This window comes from Cygnus atratus, chromosome 11, assembly GCF_013377495.2.
Source record: "Cygnus atratus isolate AKBS03 ecotype Queensland, Australia chromosome 11, CAtr_DNAZoo_HiC_assembly, whole genome shotgun sequence".
Classification (NCBI taxonomy): domain Eukaryota; kingdom Metazoa; phylum Chordata; class Aves; order Anseriformes; family Anatidae; genus Cygnus; species Cygnus atratus.
Window position 1 is genome coordinate 21,320,510 of NC_066372.1, and position 12,080 is coordinate 21,332,589.

Below are 12,080 nucleotides of genomic sequence, written 5' to 3' on the forward strand. Positions count from 1 at the left end.
TCCTACAAGAACCCGGCTTCTGGTGCAACATAGAAATAATGTTTAGTTTACAGGTAGATTCGAGATTAGAAGAGGATCAAGAGCCACAAAAACTAGAAGTTCAAACCTAGCGATGAGCCCTTGGGTTACTGTGATGACACACATTTTTTCCACTTTTCTTCTTCAGAAAGGCCAGAATTCCACCACCCCTACCCCCAAAAAAGTAATAAAACCCAATCTTTTTACGGTTATCAATACAATTGGTTAAAGACTCATCAGTGCCAGAATTAGGATGCTATAGTAAACCAAATTCAGTTTCAGTTCAGTCAACTCGTGCCAGGGGATTATACAATTTGGTTTATCATAGGCTTGCAAACAACAGTTTGATAATTTTAAATAGCTGCATGTAATTAATGAATTATTCACAGAGTTTTCATAACATTTCCTTCAGCAATGGAACCACTTTGTTTTCTAATAGGTTTTCTCAGTATTAAAACTTCTGTGTTTCAAACATTATGCTCCCCAGCCGGGAAAAAATGCACACGATGCTGTGACCCCAGGAACGAGGAGGGGCCTTCGCAGGCCTCTCAACGATTATAATTGAACGCAACGATTATAACTGAAAGCTCACTGGATGTGAACAAATTGCTATGGCTAATAACTGCTTTCTACCCTCAAAAGAGCAGAAAGTATTCACAGGAATTGAGTGACTTTCTGCTCCTGCCACTCCACCTCATGGAGACAACAGAGACACAACTGTCAGGACAAAGACAACTTAGCTTAAGTCACAGCCTGAATGGGCAGCCTTATTCTGAAAGAAATAGGTCTTACTAATGAGGTGTGTTCCAGATTCATCTGGAACACAGATGAATGTTCCTCTAGCAAGAAGAAGATCCTCTCGTGTTAGCTAGAAAAAAATATGACTTCCAAATTTATCATCCGTTTTTTGTTGTTGCCCATTTACCAGGCACTAGAAATAACATTAGAGACATAATTATAGATCAAGTAGTGTAGTAAGTTATATCCTCACCGAGTCTAAACAGTTTCATAAGCTCAAGTGTGCTGTGAGGATAATTATGAAACTACTAGGAACTGTGAGATGACTGGGAGCATATTAATGGTAAAAATATTATATATTTACCCAGCACGTTTAAATTTAAGCATTTGGATTAAAACAAATAAGTATTACTCCCATTGTATAGACAAGGAAATTAAGGCACAGCTCTCTGAGTCAAAGGAAGTGCTACCTCCTAGGAAACCAGGCAGTTCTCATTTTGAAAAAGTCTAAAGGTTTCTGCTTAGGAGGAGAAACAAATGCAAAGGAGACGGATCAGGCCTTGTGGTAATTTTACAAGATATTCACTGCATTACATATTGAAAATCGGGTTCAAAGCAAGACCATCTTAACCATCTGTAACAATTTCAGTCCATAACCCACTTCTATTCTTTTCTTGGTCTCCAGTATCCTTAGCTTTTAAAAAAGCATAAACACCACTTGTTTTTAAAACCTTTGGTTTTAAAGGCTGAAAACTGATATGAGAAATGTCTTGCTTTACAGAAAACTGAGTCTTCAATGAAGTCTGATATCAGCTAAAAATCATAAAAACAGTAACTAGAGCACAAATATTTAATATAAATCTTTATGGTTGTATATACTAGAAATGATGGCAAAAGAAACACAAATTTGTAGAACATTGGTTCTCTTCCAATTGTATTTTACAAGATTCAACCTATCAGTACAATGACATTTTTGCAAGTATCAAAAAAATAAAGCAAAACAGTATTACATTACACGGTCAAGACAACCAAAATAGTGATGTGCTTAACAGAATCTATACAAGTTAATCTTTAGTAGGTCATCCTTGCTTGCTTCCAAACAAAAAGTTGCTGTCATTTTTTTTTTACATTTTTATTTTTTTTTACAAAATTATGACCACTAACTAAGAAAATGATGCATCTATGCTACTTCTCACCAGCCATTTATCAGCTTGTTTAGGATTTTATTTAAGCATCAAGAATCTATGACGCAAAGCTGAAATTACATGGTTTTGGTGTAATCAAATCTTTGAGAGTAGTTCTTTAATGTCTTAAGAACTTTGTTCTTCAGCTGAATGACTTTAATGTGACAATTATATTTCCAGAAAAAGCGTCTTCCCATGAACCTTCCTTTAGCTTCCACTCCACAGCAGCTTTAACTGATCTTCATTATTCTAGCATGCTGTTTGCAGCAGGATCAGCTCCCCACACAGCTGCGTGCCCCAGTGCAGGCAGAAGGAAGCGGCTAACACGTTACCTGGGGAGAGGAGAGGGAAGAGGGAAAAGCCTCCCAGAGCCAGCTCAGCCTGAGCTGTTGTGGAACTACACCCTGCTGCTGTAATTCTAGGCTTTCCTTTCAGTCTTCACATTTCAAATTCATACTATTCACAGAGCGGATTTTAAAGTCCCTTTTTAGGGACTCAGAAATGAAACACCTTCGATGGATCAGTTCTCCCGGAAACAGGAATTTGTCCTCTAGAATCGGAAGACGTTTACCTCGTCTCAGGAGGTGAAGGCCATGAACAATGAGCCGTGCGCTGCTGTCTGACACTCATTGTATTGCCCAGGTGCCACGCGCCTATGATTTCTTTATTTCATCTTTGTATCAGTCTTTGATAATGAGTTTAGAGAAGCTTAATGGAGCTGACTGATTGAATCAGCATGACTGCAGATCAGATCAGAGGTACCACCTGCCTGCTTTGCCACATAGATCCATACAAGTCCTTTCACCAGAAAAATACTGAATATTTAACTTGAAATTCTACTTACAGTGGAAGACTTAATACAATAGCGATTAGTTTCTCTTTGTACCTGTCAGAACAAACTTGTCAAACTGTGCTGATACCATACTAGTAAGTAGAGTTGTGTGGTGGTTTTTTTTTTTTAATTGGCAATATGTTGTGAATGTTTACTTTCTGGCCTTGACTTTCTGAAACGCATTACATTATAATTGAGCTATCTGTACTAGATTAATCTCAACTATGTAAATATTAATTTTACACGGAAATGTTAGCTTTGTAAAGGTGTGCTCTCCAAGTCCTTCAGATGGAACATAATGGGAGCACAGTGTGGGGAGGGGATGAAGAAGGCACAGATAACTTTTCTAATTCCCCAAATCTAGGTGTACTCAGTGCTGATCCAGTCCTTGGCCAGAAGAGAGAGGAATGACAGCATGGGACACCCGCTGAGTTCAGCAGCCACAATTCACTGTGATATAAGCATCTCACCACAGATGGGGGCCTGCCTTAGTTTTAGTATCAATTGTGAAGTTATCAATCTCATCCTCTACTTTAATATACTAACAGGATGCAGTTGCTTTTGGCAAAGAATAAAAGGTATGATTTGCAATGCAATGCTATATGGAAGTCAGAACCAGAAGGAAAAAATAAAGGAATGCGGGTATTCCCTCAGTATACTAACAGTAATTTTGTGCTCCTGGAACAGCTTTCCTCACCAAATGACCAAGCTCTACTATTAACGGCTGCTCCAGACCGCAAGCCTGCATTACTACACTGCTGGTGGAAGATGGATTAGTGAGATTTCCACCCACTCCACCTGTTTCCTCAGCCACTCATTCCTGGTCCCTCTCCTTATTCAGGGCCCGATGCTTTTTCAGTCGTGCCAATCCAACCAGCACCTAAATCAGATGTCTGAGAGTCTGGGGAGGGGAGATGTGGCATGAGGACGCTTGCTTCTAACAGTGAGTGAGAGCAAACAGTTCTGCTGCCCATGGCTCGCTGCCTCCGCAAGGCATTTCAGCCAGCACTTCCTTCTATTCTCATTCAGCACAGCACTTGCATATCTGATTATTTTTAATAACACATTTAAGTGCTTTGTTTAAAGAAGACATGCCTCCTTAGCATGCATTCGGTTGCTATAACTCTTGCTTTGGGAGATGTTTGATCAGGTCTTGAAACATTCAGGCTTTCAGATACATTTCAATAATAATGAAAAAATATTTTCCTACAGAGATGGAACGTGCAATGAATCAAAGGTGGAAAAGAAGCCAATAATACCATGGTGAACGCTATTCTATCTATATAACAATTTAAGGAAATATGTATAAAAAAAAGAGATTGAACATATATTGTCAGTATAAGTATGAAATATTGTTTTGCTGTCAGAACTAAGAATGCTCAAACCTAGAACAGAATACATATGGATGTGTAAAATTAACAATTGCCATGATCAATCCAAAGACCACAAATGAAATCATTAAAAACTTTGGAAATAGAATGTTGTGTTTTTTAAACATACATAAAATTTGAATAAATGATACAGCTACAAGATTAACTGCTTAAGTAGCACAGTTCTACATTCAAGACTCGAGTAATACACACAGCTGAGACTCCCCCGGTTATCAGTGTCAATTTTGGTATGCACAATTTGATCCAGACTAATGTCGGAGAAACAGTTAAGCCTTACCCTCGAGACTAACGAGACGAGAATAAAACCTGATGGAATATAACTTTGCTTCATGCAAAGACTGTTTATGCCAGAAGTGTTTGACATTTTTAGGAACTTAGATTTTGAAGAAGGTAGACTCATTCTGCAAAGACAGTTCAGAATGATAAATACCAGACTTGCAGCACATTAAAATATTAATATTTAATGTTTACTAAGCAGTCTCTGTTATTGTTGTTGTGCATCTATGTAGAACTAAATCCTCCAATTTACATTTTGATTTCCCTCACTGATCTGATAATCACAACACAGATACAGCTGTAAAGTGCAATGTATGCTTTGGTTTCCTTAACTAAAGAAAGCACTTTCATAATGGTTTTAGCCAAAGATAGGACGCACATGTTTAAGGACATTATTTGAACAGATGATAATCTCTTTTTACAGTCAGAGAAAAGCTATGAACTACTTAACAAAAATGGTTTCATTCTGGTAGACTAGTGAATTTTAAAGCAGTCCTATTATGTAAATTACTCTAAGAAATTTGGAAGAATTCCACATTAGACAAGGATTCACTGTTAAACTAATTAAAAATCTCAGATTTAGATTTACATTTTAACGAACAACTAAAAAATTGTTGGCAAACCATGTAGCAATTCAAATACAAGCTGACCATTTTCAAAATCTATAAATATTTCCAGAACCATCTTATCAACATAAAAACAGGAAGGAACGGGGATGGTTACAGGGTTCACACGTCTGCGCAAAAGCATATATAAAGGTAATGTTATGTACATTTTATTTCAATAAAGACATAAGACAAACAGCGTAAAGATGCCCAGATGCCCTAAAGATAAATACATTTAAAAGATTCTCATTAAAATGAATCTGTAGTATTTCTTTCCTGCAAGCAAAATACCTTTCTTTAAATACAAAAAAAATCAGTATTCTGAATTGCAAATGTTTCACTTTTTTGCAGAAAATCTGCCATGATGTTTTTGTTTTTTTTAATGAATAAGGATTTTCCACAAAACAGGCTTGCTCTACATGCTAATTTTTTAAACAGTTCAGTGACACAATGTGCTAGCTACATACACAACAGATAATATAGTAAGAAAACACTCAACCTGATGAAAAGTTAAAATCTTCATTAATACACTGGAAAAAGTTGACATAACTCATGCCTTTTAAAATCAAAAATACAAAAATTAAATGTTTTCCTAAAAAGATTTTCCTTATTTTAAGGACTCATTTGAAAATGAAGCTGCATGTAATTTGTACAATAAAATTGTACAAGTAAACAGGTAATATACATAAAAAATTAATTGACATACTTCTCAATTATCAGTTGTCCACCTTTAATTTCCAATACTGTACTTTCTTAACAAGCATACAAAATATCAAACTTCTCTTTAGAAAAAGTGCCGTTCTGTGACATCTTTTACACAAAAACAGTCTGAGCCTATGGCATGTTAATGCAGTCGAGAGGCAAAGCATCCTAACTTTTACAAATTATACCTTCCATAAAAAGCCTCCTGAAAAGGAGATTACACACCATTATAAAAATATCAACCTCTTGTAGCAGCTGCATTAGAGAACCAAGGCTTGAAGACTATTTCCATATAGCATAGAAAACCACTATGATAGCAGACTGACTGCTTTGGTGGCATGGGAGTGTACTGTACCACAGGATTATGCATAGTTACTGGTAGGTACCCTCGCTGTCACACACTTTAAAACTGATTGTAACGAAGAGCAGTGTAACAGAGGTACCATCAGCCCATGCAAAACATCTTAAAATACTGAGCCACTGTGCAGAATACTTCATTCCTGGAGGAAACAGAAGGCAGCAGTAATTGAATTGCATCAAACCTAACAGGTGACCAAACTAATTCTCCTTTAAGGATTTGCATGCACAGTATAGTCTGAGGTATTCCTTGTCCATCAGTTGTTTGTGCCACTGCAAGATATCGTCTGTCCAGAGTACATGCCATCACAATGGTTTAAAATATTCTGAATATTAGTAATTCTTATATTCTTCTTATCTAGCCAGTCTCTTGATTTTTGAAAAGATTTCAACTACAGTAGAATATTACAGAAACAAAATATAAATGCAGGGTTTTTCTTTCTAAATGAAACTTACATGGGCTAAAACTAGAGAATATTTTTAAACAAATATACAGTATGCAGGCAGACGAAGCAGGAAAACGGCCATTCAACTGTATAATAAAAAACTAAGAAAATTTGGCTATTTCCAGAAAAACTATGAAGCGCCTCAACTAAAAGGAATGCATAATGAAATTCTAATCTAATACAGGTCAAAAGTGTAAAAAGGTTATAAACCTTAACAGGAAAAATAAAACAACTTTTACTGGCCATTCCTGTTGAAATGAGAATCTTAAAGTAACAGAAAAGTGGCTACAAACCCACTTAGAGCACCGAACAGAGAGAAAATAAGAGTCCATTTTCAATCTCTGTTATATCATAAAATCCTGTGTTTCTACAGGTCAAACTGCTGGTGGCAGAAACAGAATTCTTTATAAACTGCAGATGTCCTGTACATAAAAAAATTCATCGGAGTTGCACTAGTTCTAAAGACTTTTCTGTTCTAGCCTACCTACTGTGTTGTACTGTATTGTACTGTATGTATTCAATCTCAGATATATAAAGTCTCTTTCTGTAACCCTTGATTATTGTTGGGCACCAAAGATAAGAAAAGCAAGACGGGGTACAAAAATGCAAAATTTCAACAGTAATGGCAATGTTTTGTTTTAGTCCAAAAGGGTCCTGCATTTTCTCCCCCTTCAGTAAGTAGACAAAAGGCTTTAATCTGGGGGTAGCAAGTCATGCAAGCGAAATCTGTCTCTGATGTGAGGTCGGACATCTTCATTCTGTAGGCAAAAAAAAAAAGCACAGGTTTTAGAAGAATAAACACATCTATAAATCAGATTTCAATACGGGCAAATTTCTAACACCAGTATATTAATATGACAAAATAGAAGGCATGAATATTCGTAATCACAATGTTCTTAAAAAAAATTATATAACATTATATATATATATATATAAAAACAACAGTTTTTGAATAAGATTATTTCCATTTTAAGAATAAAGGCACACAACACAACCAACAGAAGGCTGTACTTAACCTAAATTTCTAAAGATTCTCAATTTCATTACAACTGATGTCACAATTCTCCAGGTTTTCATTAAAAGCACAGCTATAAACGATAGCATTCCTGTCCTTTGCTATATAAATAAGTCCTTGTACAAACTTTGAATTACTGCCCAGAGAACGCTTTCCAAGAGACATATATGACTTTTAGCAGTCAAAATCTCAGTGACTCAAAATCTGAAAGTGAGTGATGCTGCTTAGAAGAGCTAACTAATGTTCTGGGGGGAGAGAGGGGAAGCCAAATGAAGGAAAGACTTACCAGCTCTACAAGTTTCTCCAGAAATGGAATCAATTTTAGGAGTTCATTGTCATTTTTATCCATGAACCAGCTTTCTATAGGAATTCCATTTGAAAGCTAAAGTAAAAAAATCATCAACAAATGACATACGTAATTTATCTAATGATACGATTTGTGAAATAGCATTTTGGGGAAAAATGTTTCCAAGATGCAGTGTATTAATATGTATTTTTCCTCTAAAGTTTGTATTAAAATTCACTTCTGAAATAACTCCTTCCTTTGCATAAATCATTGCAAAAACTTCCACATCAAAGCTGAAATAAACCTAGCTGTAGAAGATCTGCTGAACTGAAAAGCATTGGTATTTTGAGAAAATTTTATGTTAAAACAACACATGGATACTAACCGTGTCCTGGCTGTAGTTTGTGCAAATGAGGCTAAGTCAAACATGTGGGGTTTTTTGGTTCTTTAATGTAGATGAGACATTAGAGATCACTCTCTGAACTCCTTTATCTATATAATAGGACCAACTGGAATAGTTACATACCATATTTGTGGAAAAATCTAAATCACAGAGTATAACTTTATAACATTTAAGTATAAATAATTTTCACAGCTGTGTGTGTCAGTTCAACCAGTGATCTGTTCTTAATGATTTCACTAGCATTAAAAAACTAGGTCTGCAACAAAGTACAGGGGACAGTCTTAGCGGACCTGGAGGCTTCTTTAGAAAAAACGAACAAGAAATAAAACTGACTGGTTATATAGTTTGTTCATAAAATAAGTCACTCACTTTACACATGACTGGCTCTTCACAAGAGAAAAGCAAGCAAACCAGAGCAATTTGTTAAAGTATGTTTTATAAATTTAAATACAAAGTTAACTGCAAACAATGTAGTCTTAAACTCAAATACTGTCGTCCTTTTCACTGTATTCCTTTGGGAAGTTTTTTGCCACGTCTGAGAAGTTTACTGATGGCAGCATACTTACCTGATAGGCAAAGGCTTGCGGTGAATTGTCAATTATGATCGTTTTTGAAAGATCTCTACCAAGAATGTTTAAATCCTTTATGTAATTGCCTTGTACGCAAACACAATGCTCACGGAAAAGTCGATGTCTGTGATTAAATTAAAATACTAATTAATGAGAAAAATGCAACATCACATGGCATAAAGAAAAAGTTAACAATACCAAATGTTCTCCTTTTTTTTTTCTCCTCTTCTGATCTACTTAGCTCATTTTTAAGAACCTGTTCCATACTTTCCATTCTACTTTGACCTTTTTACTGGTAAAATTGCTAGCTAAGGTAATTTTATGTTTATCTAGTTCTGCAGGCAATTGTTTGCATTTACACAGAAAAAGCTCAGCTCAGATGTAACGAATATTTGTCAACAGGGTCTTGCTTTCCAACCATTTTTGCAGATGGATTGACAGAGGGACCCAAGATACTGAAATTATTTTGCAAGGCCCCAAAATCAGAGATTATGTCTGCACTGGAATCAATTTATTGAGTTTGTTCTTTTTATTTTGCTCCAGTCGCTACAGTACACAGCCTCCACATGCCACTGTTAGAAGAAATATTTTCCTTCTTATGCTCCCTCTGTTCACAGCTAACCTAGTTCAGTTTTTAGAGCCTGAAAAAAGCCTTGAGGTCAAAACATTCCATCAACTTCTTCCTACCCAATTCTCTTTTAATTTATTATAGAAGAAATACTTAGTAAATGGATGGATGCGTAGAATAAGAGGACTCAAGTAAAAAAAAAAACACAACAGGAGTAAAACTGAAATTTCATAAAATATCAGCATGACTGTAATTCAGAAGTAAGTTATATACTAGACAGATTTCAAGTTTTACATAGCTGTATTACAATGCAGTTTCTTTAAAGCTGTTATATTTTTAAGTGAAGTTTTTAGAAGCTGTACAAAGCGTGCTTTATTTCATAAAGGGGTTGAGTTCCTAATGTTGCTATGGAAGAAAATAAGCTGATGCCTCAGCAGCGAATGAATTTATATATAGATTCTGAGTCACATGTGTGGAGTGCCTGACAAATCTACCTTTAGGCTAATGTCAAAACTCATCATGCCTTGATGTCAGGTTTTCAGTGGCACATGAATCACATCTAAATTCATGTATCATATGAATTTCACAGAAATTCTGTAAATTTTTAGAACACAGCCAAGCAAGTATATTTTTTACACTTTTCCTGTTAACAACAAAATTAAAACTGTAGTCCTCAATCATAAATATTAGATACTTGGAGAAAAAGAATCAACACTATGGACACACACAGACACATTTTCTGTATGTGCAAATATCTTACTTGTTCATACATCCTGCTTGGCTGCGTGTGCAGGTAGGCTCAGATATTCCAATGATTGTGCATTTCTAACTTCAAAAGTCCAGTTTTGGTTGCTCATTCAAAATGCAGTAGCGAGTAAATTTACCAAGGTAACATGATGCAGAGAAATGCTTTGCCAAAGACATTCTCGGGACAGAATTTACACAGTCCTGACTATAATCAAGTATAGTTGCTACTTTCCTTACTTGGGATACCCTATTTAGGATGAATTCCTGAGAAACCCCCTCTTCAGTTTCAACTTTCCCACATTAACAGTCCACCTTCCAGATGAGAATAACAGAAAGAATCTCATCTGATAGAATTTGTCTTAAGGCACTGTTCTTGAGAAATGCTAATCTCTTCCAAACAAATCTATGTACTAACAGAAGAAATGAGAAAACGTAACAACTTTACTACAAAACCCACAAATTAGTTTGTGACTGAATAAGAAATAACGTTTGTAAAGATAACTATGTAAATCATTATTTATAAATAATAAATCAAATAGAAGTAGCTTAAACGTAGTCTAATGGTTGGAGTTTCCAGTAATCTGTTCGTTTTCTTTATTCATTATATATATTCAAGAGCAGCTAAAACACATTTTTGATACCTAGGAGGTCATTTTCAGCGAGGAATTCTATTATGCTACAGAGAACGAATGGCTAAGTTTTTTGGCCACAAGAGTGCAAAGTAAAGATGTCTGGGTTTATCTCATCACCAAGGCAGTAATTCAACCACTTCATTTTTCTCTCACCCTTAAGACAAGCTGAGCATAAGCACAAAGAATCAGTTTAGTATGACACAGTGCAATAAAGAAAACGTCAGAATCACTTTCTTCATCACATCTGTTAGGAAATAAGTTTGTTTGCCTACAAGAGGTATAATCACGATTTTTTATTTTTACCTGACCAGTTGCTTTTTAGGGTCTAGTATGTTCAGTAACTTGTCTGCGTACACCTTCTTAGAAGCAGTAAAAAGAATGATCTATGGATTAAATGGAAAAAAAATATTTTAGATATAAATATGCAAATATAATTTAAAAATAAAATTCAAAAGATAACATCTAATTATTTTTACCTCATAAATCTGAGACATACGTTCCAGGAATTCTCGGAAAAATGGCCTTAACCGGACATAAACCTGAAGCAGAGATGCACTTTATTAAAAGATTCAAAATATTGCAGATATTGCCTGCATGGCTAAGTATCAGTTTGTAAAGATTAGGTCAAAATGAGCATTATGAATACAGTAATCATTAAATACTAACTTCCAACAGAATAATAACTTGATTAAAACAAAATTAAGTTAGCTTGAAGCCTAAGCAGCTATAAATTAAAGCATAATATGGTAAAATTAGGCTTAACAATTTTACTGGAGAACTTGATGCAATTAGAAATTATTTAAATTATATTATTTAAAAATAAATACAATTATTTAAAATATAAAAGGTAGACAATCTCTCAAGAAAAATGCAACCAGTTGCTTTGACTAAACATTTTGAATCAGCTTTCACCAGCTGGGCAGCATCAGTTCGGTTACTAGATAATTTATGCCAGCATATAAATAATCTTCCTAATAACTTTATTCCACTAAGAATTACACATTGAATACGGGGGTGTCAGAAGTGATAAAAAAAAAAAAAAAAGGCTTCATCTATTTCCAAAGCTCCATTACTTCACACACTGCCAGCACAGAACTGCACACACATATAAATTATTTCCAGTAAAAAAAAAGTAGACTCCAGAGAACAGACACCAAGCTAGGAGGCTTCTGCATCTCTCTCGCCGATTTAACTCAAAGTACAAGACCTAGGCTCCTACGAAGGCACCTATATAAATCTATACCTCCCTTCCAAAGGCCCAACACCACAGCAGATGTGAGGGTACATGTTGAGCACCGTTCTGTTCCTGTG

General features: G+C 35.3%; 1 protein-coding gene across 2 annotated transcripts in view; it reads right to left on the minus strand.

Moving 5' to 3' along the window:
- Nucleotides 1-1,647: 1,647 nt before the first annotated feature.
- CTDSPL2 (CTD small phosphatase like 2) overlaps nucleotides 1,648-12,080 on the minus strand; it is a 43,902-nt gene continuing 33,469 nt past the window's right edge. For both annotated transcript variants that reach the window (XM_050713027.1, XM_035568973.2), the window contains exons 9-13: nucleotides 11,246-11,308; nucleotides 11,073-11,152; nucleotides 8,820-8,946; nucleotides 7,851-7,946; nucleotides 1,648-7,307 (exon numbers count right to left, since the gene is read on the minus strand). In XM_050713027.1, coding sequence (XP_050568984.1) covers nucleotides 7,242-7,307; nucleotides 7,851-7,946; nucleotides 8,820-8,946; nucleotides 11,073-11,152; nucleotides 11,246-11,308 — 432 coding nt within the window. In that variant the 3' untranslated portion in view covers nucleotides 1,648-7,241. The remainder of the gene's footprint in view (nucleotides 7,308-7,850; nucleotides 7,947-8,819; nucleotides 8,947-11,072; nucleotides 11,153-11,245; nucleotides 11,309-12,080) is intronic.